This window comes from Lynx canadensis, chromosome A1, assembly GCF_007474595.2.
Source record: "Lynx canadensis isolate LIC74 chromosome A1, mLynCan4.pri.v2, whole genome shotgun sequence".
NCBI classification, from domain to species: domain Eukaryota; kingdom Metazoa; phylum Chordata; class Mammalia; order Carnivora; family Felidae; genus Lynx; species Lynx canadensis.
Genome location: NC_044303.2, coordinates 137,809,750 through 137,830,701, shown reverse-complemented (window position 1 = coordinate 137,830,701; position 20,952 = coordinate 137,809,750). Strand labels below are relative to the sequence as shown.

At 34.1% G+C, this 20,952-nt stretch overlaps 1 protein-coding gene across 3 annotated transcripts in view; it reads right to left on the bottom strand.

The window, feature by feature from the left end:
- Window positions 1-2,577: 2,577 nt before the first annotated feature.
- TNPO1 (transportin 1) overlaps window positions 2,578-20,952 on the bottom strand; it is a 95,476-nt gene continuing 77,101 nt past the window's right edge. For 2 of the 3 annotated variants that reach the window (XM_030322772.2, XM_030322788.2), the window contains exons 18-25: window positions 20,825-20,912; window positions 18,449-18,547; window positions 18,141-18,236; window positions 15,209-15,284; window positions 14,228-14,327; window positions 11,757-11,831; window positions 10,597-10,739; window positions 2,578-8,337 (exon numbers count right to left, since the gene is read on the bottom strand). In XM_030322772.2, the coding sequence (XP_030178632.1) occupies window positions 10,632-10,739; window positions 11,757-11,831; window positions 14,228-14,327; window positions 15,209-15,284; window positions 18,141-18,236; window positions 18,449-18,547; window positions 20,825-20,912 (642 nt within the window). In that variant the 3' untranslated portion in view covers window positions 2,578-8,337; window positions 10,597-10,631. The remainder of the gene's footprint in view (window positions 8,338-10,596; window positions 10,740-11,756; window positions 11,832-14,227; window positions 14,328-15,208; window positions 15,285-18,140; window positions 18,237-18,448; window positions 18,548-20,824; window positions 20,913-20,952) is intronic. The other variant, XM_030322778.2, reaches the window with a different exon arrangement.

Below are 20,952 nucleotides of genomic sequence, written 5' to 3'. Positions count from 1 at the left end.
AAACAGGCTCCAGGCTCCGAGCCATCAGCCCAGAGCCCGACGCGGGCTCGAACTCACGGACCGCGAGATCGTGACCTGGCTGAAGTCGGACGCTTAACCGACTGCGCCACCCAGGCGCCCCTAGTTTTATCAATTCTTAAGACTTGTGTTGGAGTGTCTCTTTCCTTTTTTTCCCCTAGTCCTCTAATGATGTTCATTCAGTTTCATGGTTTGAAGCACCATTTATACACTCTCAGTTTTTCTGCATTTGTTAGCCAGGTTATCTCCGCTGACCTCCAACTGCCTACTCTACTTCTCCCCCCGCCCCACCCATGGATGTCTCAACCCAAATATTGGATTATTTCTATTCTAATTACGGACACTTCCATTCTTCCAGCTGCTCAAGTCAGACCAAGCCTTAAGAGTTCTCTTGATTTCTTCCCTCACACAACCCATCCTCATGTTGGCAAATCTGGATTCCTCCTTTAAAATACAGCCAGGTAATCCAATCATGGTTCCTTACTTCACAAGTGCAAAACTGACCTATACCATTGGGCCTTCAGTTACCTCTTGGATCATATCTAACTACTCTTCTCCCTTACACCCAGTGCTGGAGCTACACCCTTCTCATTTGCATGCAAAACATACCAAACCTATTACTGTCTCAAGGTATTGGTCTTTCTTGCCCCCTTTACTTTTAAATACTCATTCCCAGACATCTATGGGCTGGCTCCTTCAAGTTTTTGCTCAAGTGACACCATTTAGACTTTCTTCTATCTCCCCTCATCTCATTAAAAATAGCAAGCCTCATTCCGACCATCAATACCTTTCATCTGCTTTTTCTCCCTGGCACTTGCCACCATGTAACTCACTTATTTGCCTTCCTACAAGAGAATCTAAGTTCCATGAAACCAGGGAATGTGCCTGTGACAGAAGACTTAGACAAATGTTAAATATGTAACATGAAGATGAATTTTGTATATAAAATTTCCTGAAGTTAGAAAACCTTGCTATTAAATTATAATTCACAGCATACAACATCATTCACTGAGATTGCTGCTGGGTATGAAAATTAGAACTTTATCTGAAAGGAAATTGGGCTGCAGCTGTCTCCTTTAGACACGGCAATTCCACTAAAAACAAGAAAATCACTGCAGGCATACGAACATTTCAGCACAGGGACATTCATCACAACTTTTTTTTTTCTTTTTAAAGTAGGCTCCACACCCAACATGGAGCCCAATGCAGGGCTTGAATTCACCATCCTGAGATCAAGACCTGAGCTGAGATCAAGAATCAGACACTTTAACCAAGAGCCATCTACCCAGGTGCCCCACAACTTTATTTCTAAGAGTGAAAAATGAGAACTTCTGAATGTCCAAAAGTAGTAAGATGGTTGTAAAACTGTTCATGGAAAGAGTGTAGCTATCATGTCAATGTGTATTAACAGGTAAATTTGGATACTAAAAGCAATGCACCAATTCACTATCTTCCTAGGTGCACAGAAATGGTCAATTATTAAATTGTTTAATGAAATTCTTCAAAAGGCTTGAAAAAGAATACTTGGAACTGAAAACAGTGTCAGAGAAAGATCATTATAAGAGGCATAGAATGAATCACATTAACGGCTAGCACAAAAACCTTAAGGTTCTTAGTATACCAATTTCCCCAGAAGCGCTACTGCCAATGGTTTAGAAATGGTGTTGAATTTCTGAACTGTAATTTGCAATTGTGTTGAACTGGAAATCAATGTGGATGTTTCAAGAGGTTGTCTTACATCCAGTTAACACGACTCTGAGATTAAGGATTACAAAATGACAGTCACAGCTTCAGTTTCTACATTCAACTGGTATGGTAAGGAACAAGTCCAAACTCAAGAGCTGTCTAGTTCAAAAGCTTCTTTTCCAATCACTCCTAAAGAATCATAGGTAACCTACTTAAAACAACATGAATTATGAAGTGATCACAAGATAAAAATGCCCATCAGTTAAAAAAAGAAGGATCAAGTGAAAACATCCTAACATTTGTATTTTAGTTTCACAAAAATATTAAAAGACTTACCAAAAAACCCAAAAGTTTTTACTTTCAGGCACAGTTTCTTTGAGATTATAGCAGCAAATCAGGATCTTGAATGACCAATAATTAGGCTGCCTTTGAGTATTTTCTCCCACAATCTAAGTCCTAAACCCTGGAATCTCGCCTTAATAGGACACACATCCATACACATTCATGCAATCTATCCTCACGATGTTTTATTCAGGACTTCATCTTTTCAATTCCTTTTGCAGAGCACTATTTTTCCCTCCTTGTCCGCAAAAAGCTGAACCTAGAATCTGTTTAGAAAATACACCAACAATAGCAGTTAAATTAAAATGTGGGACAAATATTTTTACTGAACTATAAAAATAAAAAATACTTCAATTTAAAAATGGTTGCCAAACAAGAGTGCACTATATGTAAGCTAAGAAAAAAACCTGAAACAAACAAAAATCCCCAAACAACAAAAAACAACACAACAAGACTGATCTGGACCCAAAATGGGGGGTAGGGAGGGAAAGAAAGCTCATTTCCTTTCATTAAAAATCAGAGTGAAACATCTATAGTTAAACAACTTTATTAACATAGTCAAGCAGTGATTAACATTCACATCTATTATGTCACATCATACAAATGTAAATACAAAATTACTACAGTACAATATATATTCTCTGCATGATCCAAAATATTTGGTGGCCCCAAAAAACTCTCTTTAAAATTCAGCAGCTTATCAAAAATTAAAACCATATTCTATTTAAAATGAAGATCTGTTAGCACAGAGTTAGACTTCAAGAAATATCAATTTAGTACAGTTTGAGAAGTTGCAGGAGGATCTATTTGAAGGACACATTCTAACATAGTGTGGCAGGTACAGGAAACATCAGATTTAAAGCTTTTAAGCATAACTCATACAACCTAAGTTGTCAGCAGAAAGATCCAGTTATTTATAACTAACGCTAAAACTACTAAATTATTGCACCCAATGTTAACATGAATATTAATTGTAAAACTGCTTTATAATATGAAGTGAAGTCATTAACCACGTTTAAACATCTCTTCTCACAGATGATCATCTACTAAGTAAAATTAATTACACAGTATTGTCTAATTATTATCTCCATAGAAATCATCCAATCTTAATTTGGTTATATATCCACACAGGAAAACATCAGTAAGGTAATATGGGGAAAGTACAGCGAAACCCCTTTATGAGGCTGGTATTAGGAGGGGACAAACACTGCCTTACAGGCTAACCATGTTATAGTAGGCTTTGAGGAAGATAATTAGACTTGCAAAATAGCTAATTCTGCATAATACCAAGCCATAGTAAAAGAGGATTCTATGGTAGATGAACAAAAATTTCAACAAAAGGGAAAATACTATTTTCCTAATTAGTGATACAGTGCTTGGCAAAAAGATTTGGTTTGGTTTTAAAATGTACAAGAGGTGAGAAAAAAAAAAAATCACCATTTTAACTTCCCTTAAAATCATGCATACAGTTTTTTTAAAAACACAATACATTCTGGGATACAAATCACAATAAACAGTTGCTATTAATTTAAATGTATACCTTAAAATTAACATGTATAAGAATTAGGAATAAAGGTAAAGAATCCTCTACATATAAGTAATACCAATGGGGGAAAGGTCTAAATTAAGACTGAAAAAATTCGTCACAAGTCACCTGGAAAGTGTACAAGTGAATGAAAACTTTTATGCAAAATTTAATTTTAAGAGGCATTAGAAATATCTCCGTATTTAATACAGTATGAAGTCTACTAAGTAAGTATACAATGCTCTTGCATGGTATTATTACTAGATGATATTGTTACACAGCTCTTTATCGATCTGATTTTTCACCTAGATTATCCCTTAATCTGAAGACCCTAGTTTTTAAGATTTCAATGCCTACACTTCAGTAACAGTACTAGTAGCAACAGTTAGTGTTTTCCCCCTTGTAATATTTGCAAAAATAACTCAATAAGCAAAGCTGTATTTTAAAGTACTACTAAAGAAGGATTTAAGTTGCAGTTACGCATGGTACACTCTTCTCTTGGGAAGAATGTCTTTTGCACCGTTATCTGTTAATACATTCAATATGAATAATATAGATTAATTATATGAAGCAAAAAAACCACTTTTTTCTTTATGGCAAAGGATTTAAAGTTAAATTTAGACTAAAGAGCTTAAGATATAATTAGTTTAATTCTGGCATCTCAGCTACACAGGGTGATTCAGTACAGGACAGAAAAACCCCTTTTCCTATCTTGAGGGTTTGGAGAAAAGGAGGACCAAATTGAACTCACTTTCAAGGTAAACCTGCATGCAAAAGGCTTGCCAGGAGGGATCTATACCACCCTAGTCTGCTAGAGTAAGGATTGGAAAATCTGACTAAATGCGAAGATTCTTCATGAAATACACTAAAAAACAAACTAAGTACGATGAACCTTTATAGCATATGTCACCAAAGCAAAAAGGATACAAGAGTATTCACCTGAGATAAAACTTGTATCTGAATATTTCATAACTGAGTAGACAAAGCATTTCAAGAGAGGAAAAGTCAGTTCAAATTATTTTAAAATATACATCTGATCCTATTTTACAATATATGCAATTTAAGCAATTCAGATCAATGAAAAAGTCTTAACAAAAAAAATCACAGTGTTTATCAATATGTTAATTACAAAATGTATGCTACTTCTTTCGTTTTTAAGATGTAATGGCTTGGTTAAGTGTCTTAAAATCTATTCTTCTGAAACCTAACTTGCGTCACAAATCAAGTAGCAATAATGTAAAGCATCAGAACTGGCTCTTAAAGATTATTTACATGTTGATTATTTGGGAAATAACCAACTAAAAAATATAAAAAAGTGATTTTTTTTTTACACGGTATGAAGTTATTAAAGAGATTAGACAATACAAAAAGCAAAATTCTTTCCTGAATAAATGAATTCTGTGGCACTAAGTTCACTTGCTAATGAACCGACTACAACACTGAACTGCCAAACATGCATTTAAATTATATTAAATACACTTTCTGTTTCCAACTTAGGTTGATCAGCAGCTTTTGTTCTGTTAGAATCCTTCAAAGAGAGAAGCTCGAACAGGAAAAAGAAGGCATATATAAAACAGTAAACACTGACCTCCTGAGGTTCCTACAACATAAAAATATTCAAGTAGAAAATCTACATCACTTAGCAGCGGCTATTTCTGTAGTTGAGCACACTAACAGCACTTTAGTGTGGAAGGAGCAGATGAAGTAAGCCGTGCTTTAAGCATGCCAAGAGGCAGAAACACTGGAATGTAACAAAGACAAACACGATTTCATAGACATTCAGTCAACATTCAAAACTATTAAGACTACACCACAAGAATTAAGTTGCTTTATATATATCCCATGATGTATTAAGTTTTATCAGAATAATAAATGCTAAATCAGAGCTTACCTCAAAAGAGAACTTAAATGGCTTCTGCAAATTCCTAGGCTATACTACGTATCTGAAATATAAATTGGGGAGAAACAATAACCTCAAGGGCAGAAAAGCACAAAAAACCCAACCCAATCTCAGGTTGCCAATCATATTTCCTTAATTTGACTATTTTTAAATTAAATTTCCTTTAAATTTAAAACAGGTTAAGTGACTACAAAAATGGGCACACTCCATCTTACATATCTGCTTAATTAAAGACCAATTTTTAATCAAAGAGGTAACAAATCGCTTTTCAGTCAGTGTGGAATTGTCAATCACAGGTCCAGATAATTTTACTGAGGGTTGTTTCTATAGGTTTGTTTTAAAGTGTTTAGGGAAGAATTTTGCCATTTCTTTCAATCTATATTTTACTTCTTCCAGAATACTAAAATATCTCCAACACTAAATTCTAAGAAGTATTTGACAAACTACAGAGTGTCACTAGGATTTAAGGATAAAATGGTTATACTAATCAGGTTTTGAAGACTGAAGCAAAATTGGAGCTCCCAATGAAGCAAGGTACTAGAAAGCAAAATGCTACATACCCTTTGGATCCAACTTTATAATTAAAAAAAAAAAAACAAAAAAACAAACTGGACATTTGTAAAATAGGACTTAATTTTGGGCTCTACAGACTGAAATTTGCAAAGCCAAAGTAGAGGGAAAAAGGTGAAAGAACATGTTTAAAAAAATACACACATATACACACACACACGCACGCGCACACACACACACACACACACACAGAGTAACAAAAACCTTTCTGCATGCTACCATGCATTTGAAGTTGTTTGAAACGGTATTTTTAAATTCACACGCATACAGCTCAAACTTCAGTGCAATGGCTGTATCATTCAACACCTTTAGAAGAACAGAACCATGCAAAGAGGAGCAACTGCTTATAAAAATGGTTATTCAGGATTTATTCTGCAATGCAAAGGTGACAAACTAAAATATAAAAAGGTTGTTATGGCTTAACATTTTTGTTGCAGATTAAATATGCAGCATTGAAAAATGGAAAGGTGTGGCTTCATCTCTGACCAGCAGAGTTAAAAAGAAAAATCTCTCCATTTTCCTTCATCATCATGGGATACACTGTTCAGGCAATCCAAATTAATAAAGACTTGCACTTTCATATGGACACAAGATCAAGTGTACCAGTTAGGTTTTCACATTCACAGTATATAAGAAAATACACATGGAAGGAAAAGTAAAGGGTTAACTTAACAAGGATTTATTCACAGGAATACATGTAAGTAGAGAAAAATAACAGAAAAGCTAAACAAATGAAATGAAGAGGATCCAAACCAACTTTCACTCTGTAGCTTTTTACTTGCACCCTGTGTGCATCTGTCTAGGGCACAGAGGGCCACCAACATGCGCCAATACAGTGTAGGAACCCTGCATTACATCCATTAACTTAAACATCTTTAAGATCATGCTTTGAACAAAAAAAGAAAGCTTAGAAGGCAATATGTTGAGTGGGAATAAACATTGAGATATAGCAATCATGTCTTCAACTTCTACAATTGTCTTTATGTGCCAACTAACATTTATGCAGCCTCTTACAGATCTTTTACCATGTATTTTATGTTTTAGAAGTTTTGATAAAATCACTAGTAGTATATAACCATGCAGAAAGCACATCACACTGACAGCACGGAGGCAAAGATTTTGCACAGGTATATCAGCTTTCCACATTGTGCAGGTTACACACAATACAATATCAATCTTACTCCTAACAAGATCCTAAGAAGATATTTCAAGGCCTAGCTGTAAACTACAGTACTTTATATCTATATTCTTAATAAAAATAAAAAATCCACAAATCTTAAAAAGGAATTTTAAATGCAGGGCTATATTGAATTGGTAAACTGCAACACACACTGGCGCACCAGAGGTAAATGAATACCAATCTCACTCTATGTGATGCAAGCATGCTACTTCCCCACTAATTTAAAGTACTTTCAATCACTATGAGCCAGAATGCATGCCTGAACCTTAAACTGCACTTTAAAAAGAACGTCTTGGCCTAGAAATTAAATCTAATGAAGTACAACCATCAAATTATATCCACTACATTAATGTTTTAATGCAAAATCAAGATGTCAATCTTTAGTTTGATATGCCCAACCCCCATTTATTCCTCCCTCCCTGCCCATCCCACAAAGGTAAAAGGAGTGACTCATTTGGCATTTCACAGGGTGCTTCATTGTTTAAATTTGCTTGGTTTTATTTCCAACTTTTTTGGGGTACCTTAAATTGTAACTTCCAAGAACCTGCTTCTACTATGGGTAGGCAAGCTGATTTTAATTCTATTAGCTTCATTTGTGTAGTTCTTCATCAGCATGCAAAAACAAGGCCCCATCATGTGGGAAAATTTATAAAAATCTTTAAATTAAGAAAAAAAAAAAAGCTTCTTTACTGTTTGTAACCCCATTCTTAGGTTTCCTTTATTGTGCGCTATAGAATTTTTCCTCTTTCTTATCCCTATGCATCATTTATGTGGTTCTTGTTTTGGTACAATTCCCCATAATATTCCAGGATGTACTGTTTTGTGAGTAGACTGAATAGGTTTTGTTTTTTTTTTGTTTTGTTTTGTTTTTTGTTTTTGCTTCTTCACATCCAGTGCGGAGTTGTAATTGGAGACAGATTTCCACCCACAAAGGCTCCAGATGTTAAAACGTTTCCCAACATCGACTTAATACAGTGACGGCAACACCTCCCTCCCGCCCCTCCCAGTAGGGTTGGGATTGTACTGTATTCCCTACTGGTTTACCCTTCCCCCCTGTAAAGGGTAACATTTTCCCTGGGTGCAGAGGCTCCCTCATAGTCTCCAAGACTGAAGGACCTATAAGAAAAGAAAACAATTTTATATTTTAACAACTGTTTCTCTTAAAGCCAGTGAAACACATAACTAATCAAGTGAGAGCGCTACTTCTAACTACAGAAAATGACAAACAGGATAAATTGTCTAAGATCATGCCAGTAGTCAATGATAACCCATGTCACTGCCTTCTCCTATGGCTTTCAACTGTCATCTGCATCAGGTATGAGAAGTGACACCAAGCTGAAGACATGCAGAGAGGTGTGGAACACCTCATATAGATGAAATTTAGATGGACATCTTGTAGGATGCTATCAATCTAATTCTTTAACCCCCTTTGCACAATGGGCCCCAATGGGAATCAGTTATTCCACATGTAACAAGTTGCCTTACCTTCTTCAAAGTCAAATAACACTTGCTTTAAAATAATTCTTTCCTCAGTGAGAATGAATACATGATCTTTTTTGGGGGCCACTATGCCCAATATTATGCACATGAAAATCCAATCCATGAAAAAATAAAGAAGAATTACTTATTTTTGGTTGTCTGATGTTTTAGCTTAGGAGGCCCTAATGGTGTTTGAACTGTACTAAGGTTACTACATTCAGCAAATACCAGGAAGTAAGTTTTAACACCTGCCTCCTTGATGTTCCTTATTAGTAATTCTTCGGGCCCTATCCTGCTCAGTCATTTCCTATGTTCTCAGACCTCTTGATTTTCCTATTAAAGACACTAGCAGTTTTAACGATAAGCACATTGAGAAATAAAACAGATTCCTAGGAGATTGTAACCAGTGCCTGACAGTGGTCTTCATAACAAAAATCTACTAACCACTCGTACCAAACACTGGACATTTACTATGAAGACTGATGTAAATTCAGGGTGTGATTAGCCCATCTGTGGAGAAGTACATGCAACACCTTTTCTCTGCCTCTGAAAAAAGGGAACATTATAAAAAAGGCAGGAATAAAGATACTGATCCACTTTTATCTCTAATTAGATAATGAATACTTTCGTCATACATTGTCTTAGAGTAAATCAACTCAGTTAATTCCTAATTGGTGACAGGACAGAGATCACAGAAGATGTTAAATCTGAAAAGTCTTTGCTAAAGATTCAGCTCACTGTTCTATTTTTCAATCCTTGATGTTAAGAATCATTCTCATCTATTACATTTTCATGATTTAACATAAAGTGAATTACACACTTTTCCAAAATGCTAAAGCCACAAAATAGCCCCAAGGACTCAAAACTACAGGGCGATAAGATGCATACAGGGCTCTGAGATATTCCAGAGACTACAAGTCCATTTCTACTGCCCTGCAGCTTTGACAACTTGGAAGCTGAAATCTTTCCAGGTTTAAAATCTAGTTCAAAGTAAACAAGCAAGTCGACAAAAACTCCCAACAGAAAAGGTGACTGAAGTTGGTGGACATCTTCTGGACACCAGTAAGTATACTCCTTGGCCCTCCAGTCAAATATGTCTCAGTTCATGTTCAACACCTAAAGAAGGGTATTCTCGTTCCCTGTACTGGTCCATATTCCTAACATTTACTGAGCCAACTTAGTGTGTTAAGCAATATACACTAAGTTCTGGCATCACATACAGTTTACTATTTAATCTTCAAAATAACTCAATGATGGAACTGAAGCTAAAAGATCAGGATTATTAGTTCTACATAAGTAAAGAAAAACTTGAGGAACAAGAGTCCAAATGGACTTACCCCTCTACCACCCCAAAGCGAAATACACTCTTCCATTGTCCATTTTAAAACAGTGCTGGTCACATGGCAGGTGCTCCGTAAAATACAACCTTGAAAAATGAATATCAAATATTCCTATCTACTGAGCCCTACACTAGTTCCAATTCTAGTAGGCTTTTCCCTGAAGCTCACAACCACAGAAGTCCTTCATATATCACAGACGATAAATTCATACTTCAAAATCATTTCTACCCTGTGCCAAGGTGAATGTGGGGAGAATTCTTACAGGGCAAAAAATTTAAGAAGGATTACTATGTCGAGTAGTCTAACTAGCATACCAACTTAGATTTCCTTCTACTCAGGACTGAAAGTAAAATCATGCATTTTGTTAACCCTTGCTTGTCAGTTAAAAAAAAAAATTCTCTAGCCTTAAGGATTTTAAATTTCAAGTCTAATATAGCTTAAGAATGTTTTACTCAACCTCTGTAGAAAAACATATAGCTTTAATTTTACTCAGTAGGTTTAGATTGCAGACCTAAGTGTCTTCACCCTGAAAAACTCAAAACTTCTTACAACTTACCCCTAATTATGGGACTGCAGCTTAAGTGTATGAGATTAAACACCATAAAAAGCTGCAAGACGCTCTTTTAAGGGAAGCGGAAACTGGTCAGAGAAACGCCTCCAATTTTCATCCCCAACTTGATTTTTAAATCCATGAAGGATCTGCAAAAAGTGAAAAAAAATCATTAATTTATCACTAACAAGAGAAAAACTCCAATCTTTTAAAAAAATTTTATCCATTTTAAAGCAGTGATTCTCAAACTTTGTTGGTGTATCCTGTCTAAAAGCACCTCATAAAAGGGGCACCTGGGTGGCTCAGTTGGTTAAGCACCCGACTTCAGCTCAGGTCATGATTTCACAGTTTCTGAGTTTGAGCCCCGTGTTGGGCTCTGTGCTGACAGCTCACAGCCTGGAGCCTGCTTCAGATTGTCTCTCTATCTCTCTCTGCCCCTTCCCCATTCCCGCTATCTCTGTCTCTCAAATAAACATTAAAAAAATAATAAAAAATAAAAGCACCATATAAATTTGGCTTTGGAAAGTTTAGATAGAATTCAGCAAGTGACCTAGTAAGAGATATATACTAAATAAACTCTGACCTAATACAAGAAAGTACAGAACTCAATCAAGGGATAAAATTCCTATGCACATTAAGTTTTTTCAAATTGAAAATATATAAATTTTTGGGTTCACATCTGCAACCACAGTTCACTAATTTCAGTAATAGGTGATTCAAATGTGTAACACTGTATTTCTTATTTTGTTAATGGTTGAGTACTGACTGGAGTTGATCCAGAGGGACACTACCAGAACAACTATATAGATTTAATCCCTGCGTAAAACACTTAAAATTTACTTTGTTCAACAGTTTATACTTCAAATCTCAGTCAGTCATCTTTGAAAATATATGCTGTTTTGTACAGGTGGGATGGGGGACCACATTAAATCAGTGGTATTGCTTCAGAAAATATTTTTGAAGTGTGTACTCTATTGAGTCACTGCTATACCTTAAGAAAAGATCAAGCCAACTTTTTTGCCAAGACCAAAGGTTATATGGTCTACCAATCAATATAGATTCAAAGAGTCCAAGTTTCATATGAAATATAAAAGTAATTTAAACTTTCCAACCAGGATTGTAACAGTCCCAAGGTATCTACCATAAAAACTTTTTAGTTACCTTACCTTACAGAACATGTCTCTCAGATCATCTTTTGGGTTAATCCACGATGCAACAGCATCACAAAAAAATATAAAATCCTGTAACAAGCAGGAAACACATCTTAGATTGTTATTTGTCAAACACAGCAAAACATACCTATCACGACCAAATCCTACCTCAAGTTTTTTTATGATAAGGAATTATAAAGGATTACTTAATGGGTATCCCTATTATTCCACCATCAAGGAACCTCTACTCATTCAGTTTATATTGGAATGTAATGCCCCTTTGTATTAGATTTCCTATTCTAAAACCCCAGTCTAATGAGCATCAACAATGGACTGAAAATATTAAATGAACACCAGTTTTAAAAACCTTCATTCAATGAATTAAATATATAAATTGGGGTGCCTGGATGGCTCAGTCAGTTAAGCATCCAACTCGATTTAGGCTCAGGTCATAACCTCACGGTTCATGTGATTGAGTCCTACACTAGGCTCTGCATGGACAGTGTGCAGCCTGCTTAGGATTCTCTCTCCCTCTCTCTCTCTCAAAATAAATAAATAAACTGGAGTAAAAAAAAAAAAAAAAAGGGAAATACATAAATTCAATAATCTTACAGTTCTAACTGGCCTAGAAATAATTTAAAGCTAGCTAAGTAGAAGCCAAATAAGCTTGGGAGTATAGGAATTAACAGATCTAAACTTCAGGTCGAAACTTAAGACAAAATGACCAAAAGTTAGAAGAAAAACTAATTATATATTAAGTTATAATACCCAATCCAACCTAACCCAACCCAAGCAAAAAAGAATATCCAATGCTCTATTATTTGAAAGATAATTGGGTTATTCTCACTATGAAAACAAGGTGACAAAAGGTATAGGCTTTAAATGTTTCATTTAAGTATTTTTCAATCTTGACTAGCATACTTCAACAGCAGTTCAATATATAGCATTTAAGATATTGCTTATGTTCTGATGTCAACTATTTAAAATTCTGCTATTAAATTCAGGGCACTTTCTTAAATTTCAAAATTTACCGACTGAAATATGTGCATAAAACACATATTTAAGCAAATAAAATTCCATGTGCCTGAGGATCTGTTTTATTAGAATTATGATTCCTTGTCTTCCAAATATCACTCTGTTGTTAAAAATTTAAACATAAAAAATAAACCTTAAGATATTTTCTTTTAACCACATATAAGTGAAGAATGTAAAAAGCAAAGATTTCTACCAGCTCTTAAACTGGCAGTGATTTCATGACCACATACATATGTGTTAGTTTTAAGGTCTTAAAATGTGAATTCAAAACCAAACAAAAACAACAAAATTCTGATGGGAAAATGTTTCTTTGTAATGTAGTATACATCATATAACTCTAAACACATTACAGATGACATAAAGTTCTTTGGTATTGAGGGGAAAAACCCCAAAAAACAAAAAAATAACCAGAAACTTAATGCCAGGAGGTTATTTTGTAAGTAGGGACCATTTTCAAAAATAGTACAGGCTTATTTTAATACTAGGTTATTGTTTTATGAATGAGAAATTAGTCAAAAGATTTTTTCCATTTCTAACTTTTCAATGCTGATCACCTATATCAATTTGAATCTTATAAACTTGTAATTCACATAATGTTTCTAAACTTGAACAAACAACAGTCATTAACACAAGACAGGAAATATCAAAAAGTGTTAATTAAAAGATGTTCAAAGCATGTTATCTCTTGGAAATGAAAGGGTATTTTCTTGAAAACCCCTCCCATACTTTTCCTTACAATTCATCTGTTGAGGAACCTGGGATACTTAACCTAGAATTCTACAGCCTGCATTTTGTTAATTTCATACACGTGGTGTCAATCAACACATTCCTGTTTTGTGTCTTGCAAATTGACACTTGGGTCCCGAAGTTATCAGACTCATATCTTATACTTTTGCCAAATAATTTTTTTAAATGCTAAAAATATCTAGATATTATATAAAACTAAGATAAGAAACAAAATAACGATGAATAAATCATAAGCTCTCCAAGTTAAACCAGTTTTAATGTCTAATTCACTATTCTCTTTTGTCCACTACTGAATTTCTAAGTTTAATTCTAAATAACAGAAAGAGTAACCTAAACTATTCGGGTCACTGTTAAGGGTAGGTATCTGCAAACTCAACAAACTGATATTCAATGATAGGAGGCACGTACAAAGTGGACGTAGATGAAAGATGCTTTGGCTTAATTTGAGACAAGAATCTGACTTTATTACCTCAATCTATTTATTTCATAAAAAAAAGATTTAAGAAATCACAAACAAGCATTACCATTTCAAGATATTAAGAAATAACACATCTTTTTAAAAACATAATTTGTTTTTAGTACCTTTGAAAATATATGTAATATATGGTATGTTTTCATGATTTAAAGCTTTAAAACAGGTGACCCTTTAAAAAGTTTCATTACTCAGAATATTAAAAGTTAAAAAATCTTTATGAACATCTTACTTGGATTACTCCACTGGGATTCACACTGATCATGGTACAAATCCCACGAAAGGCTGAATCCTTTTCCTCATTGTCCCTTATGTTTCTCAGAGAAGTGCACCTATTAAATTATAGAATTGAGTTTAGCATTTAAGTAAAAAGCAGGTTCAATCACAATACTAATGGACAGTATTTAATGGAATAAGCAGCACAGTATAATGTTTATATTCAAAGAATTTTCATAAAGTTTAAGTTTCTCATACTTCCTGCATGTTGGGCCCATCTAATCTCAGTATAGTGGAAACCTCGAAATTCACATTTTCTTATTAATAGATTGCATCTATAAAATGGACAGATGGTTTTTAATCCCCCGTTTAACTATTAAGGAGGGTGAGCCAAGAGTAAATTATTAATTTTTAAAACTGTATTATGACTTGTATTCCATTAAACACTACTAAAAATGACTTGAATTGAAAGATTATCAATCGAAAGAAGCAGAACATAGGATATACTGCCACAATATAAACTATTATTATACAACTTATGGTGTAGATGTTTATCTTTAACATTAACAAGCAAATAAGGTTTTTATACATAACGTAATTTAAACATGTATTTCTTAATGCAATCCAAGTTTTCAAATTAATTCTAAAAAAGAAACAATGCAAAAACCTAAATTTATAGAATTTGCATGCATCTTTATTTTACTGGTGGATATTTAAATGCTTTTCATGTATAATCAAGCTTTTTAACACAGCAAGCATGTGACAATCTTATCCCATGCATCAATTAGTCGTTAGCCACAACATAAAAATAAATATACATGACGATGCTACTGAAAAACCTCACAAACCTGATAGGACAAGATTAGTCACATGGTTGGCAATGATTAAGGATTGTGATTTTTGTAACCCAACTGAAAATATATCTAAAAGTGAGATAGAAAGAGAAAGAAAGAGTGAAGAAAAATGAATTAAAAAAAAAAGATTGAATAATACACACCAGGGTCTTATAAACTGCTGTAGCATGGGGGCCACCTCTTGAGGACAAACGTAACCAAGACGACCAATTGTTATTGCTAAGGTAACGCAATCACGGTTATACACCACCAAACGCCAACCAAGACATGAGCAAATGAGGGGGAAGGAGAAAAAATAAAGAAAAAACAACAAATAACTCAGAAACAGAAACCAACAGAATTTGTGTATGATAATAAACATAAGATTTCACCAGTGCTGTTTATTACCACCCCCTAAAGTAAGGGGCAGCAACATATATGGCATACTCTTGGAAAAAGGAAAACGAAAGGAATTAAAAAAAACTTTAAAGATTGAGAGAACACCAAAAACCAGGATGAATTGCTTTTCTCGCTCAATCAAGTGTGAAGACATTCTGTTAATAAAAAGATGAGCGATTAAATAGATGGATTTAGAGATTCTCCATTCAAGGCCAGTTGAAATTTCAGAATTTAATAATGAAATCTATGTTTTTCCCCCAAGAAATATTAGTAAATGTGAAAGATTACATTTCTGAATTGTTCACTCAAACACAGTTCTCAGAAGTTAAAACAGTTAAAATTTCTTTACTTCTCTATGTCTTTTTAAATAAGTGATTTCCAGTCTTTGAAAATCGAGGAACTTAATTCCAATTTAGGTAGATTTTTTTGTCTGTTAAGATTTCTAAAACCAGTGGACTGATAGCAAATTGCCATACTGCCTAATTTCAAATCAATGGTCAAATTTTAGGTTTTGCAGTAATGCACTAAATGAAGGAATTGGAAAACTGCTGTGTTGTGTTAAATCCCATTCCAATAATCCTCTGATGGTGATAATGGTAACAGCTCAGATAATAGCCCACTATTTTCAAACCGTATTTGACAGGAAGGAAATTGATAGTCCACTGTAATGAGGTGATATGTGGACAAAAGGAATAAACAAATAATCTGTCTTTGCTATAAAAGGCAATAGCATAAAATAGATAAGACATCATACTGATTACATGCTAATATTTTACTTAAAAAAAAAAAATTTCGAAGTGGGAATTACTCAAACATATTCACCATCAAAATTCAGGAAGTCCTTAAACTTACAAAGAGCTAAAAGAAGTGCAACTCAGAACTGCATTCTGCAATTCAAAGGTACATACATATAAATACATTTATACACAACGGGAAAAAAAATACAAACAGAAAACAAACCATAAGGTGCTTTAATGGTGTTCTCTCAAAAACTTACAGGTTAACCTTTCATAAAAAAAGGGTGGGGGGGGGTAAAGAAAAATGTTTAAGGATTACTTGAAGCAAACTACACAGATAATACTAAAATCCAGCAGATTCATAATGAAGCAAGAGAAAGAAAACCTATGTTCAAAAGACACAAACTATGCAACATTCTCATTAAACAGGCAAGTATGAACGATCCAATGAAACATGCGATAAAGCAGATGATGGTCCATTGAGAAAGTTCAGTGTAGGATATACTAATTGGAAAAAGAGCAAATAACGGCATACACTAAGGAATTGGCTTTATGAAATATTAAGAAAATGGTAATTAAATTGCTAAAATCTATTGACCTCAGTCATTGACAGTGGTTTTAATAATTAGCCCCTGCCCTTTGGATAAGGAATAATGGAAACATTTTCTGCAGCCATTTGTGATAAAATGAATCCACTGAATCTCTTATCAATTTAAGCTATCAACTTGATGAGCATAATCAACTACTTTTTGGTTTACTTAGAGTAGAATCATACTTAGAACATAAACTTATAATAAAGCCAATTTGTAAATGGAGCTGTAACAAATTCACAAGCTGATATCCCACAAGAAACTTTAATATACATTACATTCAACATTTATTTGCTGTTATGCATTCACATTTAAAAATAAATAGGAAGTTTCTTTAGGTTCAACAGTAATTTTATAATGGTAAGTGTTCCAAATCTGAATGTCATGTATAGGTACTGCATTCTAAAGATAAAAACCCAACAAGATTTCATAACCATCCTAATACATACATTTTTGTACTTTACAGCAAGAAAAATCTAATTCGCTTTATAAAATAAACAGTACCCATACAGCCAAACAGCTATATAACTGTTTCATAATTGAAAGATTTCCTTCCATACCAATAAACATATCAATTTTCATCACATTAAAATATAAGCTTTCTATAATTAAAACATATAAAGTTAAAATGCCTTTGAAAACAAATTTCCTTATTTAGAAAACCTTAATTTTAATCTTTATCCAGTATTTCGGTAAAACCCTCACTGGCTATATTTATTCAAATTATCTTAGGTATATAAAAGAAAAGGATGTGCCTGATTGAAAATAAAATTTACACCTTTTATCACTATTAGCAAAAATTAGGGAGGGTGGGAAAAAAAAAATCACCCAGAAATGTGTTCTATAGTATGGAAGGTACTCTTTAGTATCAACATGCTCTCTATAAATGCAAAAGAGAAACAAGCCTCCTGAATAAAAATCCTACAAGGTACTGCCTAAGTTCTCAATTTGAAGGAAAGTATACAATAAAATACAAAATACACATGCCATTGTTAACCAGTTAGCCACTACTACAGTGAAGGATATTTTTGGCAACATTTTTATAGATTAAAAAGAAAAATTACTTCCCAGCTGCCAGTTACTCTCTGAATTAATGTAAAATTAAAATTCATACTGTTCAGTAGTTATTTTAGCTGGGGTCCATTTTAGGGAGTATTAAACACACAGAATAGGAGAGAAGTGTTTTTCAAAGTCTCTGAAAACTGGTTATGGAATACAGTTAAAACAGTACGTATCATTACGGAGAATCTAAAATAGCTCTTACTAATAAGCTGGGTTTCTAAAGCTAGCTTTGCTTTGGTTTCTCTACGCATCTTAACCTTAAAGGCAAATAATTTTCTCTTCACCATAACAGTTCAGTCATATGGTACCTGTATTCTCTAACAACGTCTTTGGTGTGTTGGGTCTGTTAATGATTTCTACAAGCTGGTGCAACACCATAGGAATATAAGGCTGCATCTCTATACCTAAATCATCCCCAAAAGAGAAAACAAAAAAGAAAAATTTGAATGTTAAAATATCAATGGAAAATACTTTGCTCCCTCTATTCACTGTGACACAAGTTAATAATAAATATATGTATATAAAATTCATTTAAATTATAAAGAAAAAGCAATTCCAAATATACTAAGGCATCTAACAATTTATACAGTGCTTTTAAAGGGGAAAAAGATCTTACCCATTTGAATGGAGATTTCTCCAATTGCCCATGTGGCATTATTGCAGACTGAAATGAACTCTGGATTTAGGTTGGTTCCCAGTATAGGCATGAAATCAGCTAGAAAAAAAATTTTTTAACAACTATGTAGTAAACTTCTCAACAGTAGTGTACTGTGCTTTAAAGGAAATCTACTAGGTGGAAACCGAAATCTAGGCAAGAAATAATTTCTAAAAGGTATGGAGAGCATTTATTTTAAGAAAGTGAAAGGGGCATTGAACTTTCTATGAAGTAGAAGAGGAAACAGAAGTTTTGGTCTATATGCGATATTATTAAAAAAAGGGTTGGTCAAGAAATCTCTCATCATGAGACAGAAAAATTCAAATTAAAAATGAGGAAAACATGATACAGCTTTCTTCAAAGTTCATTTTTCACACACACAATTTTTTTTTTCTTTACATCAATGGTTTTGGCTTTTAAAGTAACTTTTACCTTAGTGCTCAGATTATAGTCTCTAAATATCATTTTCCACTGAAAGGAATAAAGGCTATCAGAGAAACATCTCATTGCAGGCTAAAGGCAGGAAATGTACAAAACAAGCCTGGACTATTTTGTCATACCAGGAAGGACTAAGGAGCCCATCTGATTAAGCTCCCACTGCCAGTGGTAGGACAATTTGAGCATCATGAATTCATACTGACACTCAAAAAAGAACCAAACACAAACAAAAACTAAACTCTGAAACACAATATAGATACCTGTGGAAGATGCTGGGAATCAATTCATTATTTTGAAAACTGGTAAACAAAGAGAAAGAATCAAGTAATTATCCTGCCTCCCCTATAAGGTTTGTATCTCTCGGTAATAAATATACCGGTATGAAAAAGGACTCTATGTCCGTATTCTCACTATTAAATGAAGAATTAGAGTATCATCCTTTTTTTAAACCCCCAATAAACTCATGGATTTGAGACAGCGTTTCTAAATCTCAGTAATACCAATCATTTGGTCCAGATCATTCTGCTGTGGGGCAAGGGGTGGGAGGGGTCGTGGCAGGGGTGAGGGGCTGGTGAGGGGCAGGGCACTGTATCATGCATTGTATGATGTTTATCAACATCATTTGCCTCTACCTACTAGATATCAGTAACACACCCCCAGTGGTAAACAAAATGTCTCCAGACACTACCAAATGTTTGGGAGGGTCGGGGGTGTCAAAATTGCCCCTGCTTGAGAAACCCTAACCTAGAAAACAATCATAGCTGATAACACAGAGAGAGAGAGGGAGAGAGAGAAAGATAACTAGACATGGTGTACCTCCTGAAGAAGATACACATCTATATACTCTTAAAAAAAAAAGAAATGAAACCCTTCATACAAGTTTAAATTCATAAAAACTAAATATCTGTAGAACAAGCTTTCCATAAAACAAGAATTGATTACACTTTCATTTAGAGTAATTAGGCTTAAACTTGAGGGTTTAATACAGAATATTATTCAAAGTTCAGAAATATAGTTGTTATTCAAAAGCACAATTGGGAATTGGACGAAACTGGTTAAAGGCTACAAACTTCCAATTGTAAGATAGCAGATCTTAAGAGTTCTCAGTAAGAAAAAAAAATCTTTAACTATATTAAGGCGATGGATGTTAACTAAACTTACTGTGATTTTGCAAATATACATTTGAAATATACCTATTTCAAATCATTATGTCGTACACCTGAAAGTTATACAATGTTATATGTCAATTATATCTCAATAAAACTGGGGGGGGAAATGCCAAAAAAACCCAAAAAAGTGTATCATAAATAAGTATTATTCAAAACATTGGGATACAGAAATGAAAGAAAACCCAAAACCCATTTAATCCATCATTTTGATAGTCAAGTCATAGTTGATGTTATTTAAGGAATCCTTTATTATCATCACAAAAGGCTAAGACAAACGCTATCCTACTAAAATAAAAACAAATCATTATTTACTTTTGACGTAAACCGTTTGAAAAGTTCCCTAGGATATCCGAGAAAGTACACTGTTTTATCATGAGAAAACCTGATTGTTATTATTTTTGATTACCTCTAATCCAAAAAGAGGCTATTCAAAAATTATCCATAAACTGGCATACAGTCCCAAGGCTTCACAGGTGGCATGTCCTTTATACTAAATATTTTTCCAGCTTTTCTCCAGTCACACAAGTGCCTAATGAGCTGCTGTAGTTGATGATGAATTCTAAGGAGCAAGGGGGTTCCCATCCCACCTGCTTCACTCAGAGCACCTTTTACCAGTAAAATGCATGTTTATGAACGTTGGGATTCCATGACATTTCCGTTTAATACAAAAACATAGCTTATGTAAAACTATTGTTAAAAATCACATCACAGCAGTAGAAAATATTCATACCTATACAAGGCTTAACATGCTGAAAGCAAGCTTTCGTCAGGTCACCTAAGAGGGCGAAGGAACTCTGTCGAACTTCTGGCATTTTATCCTACAAGGAATAAGAAGATATTAACCCCAACGTAACACAG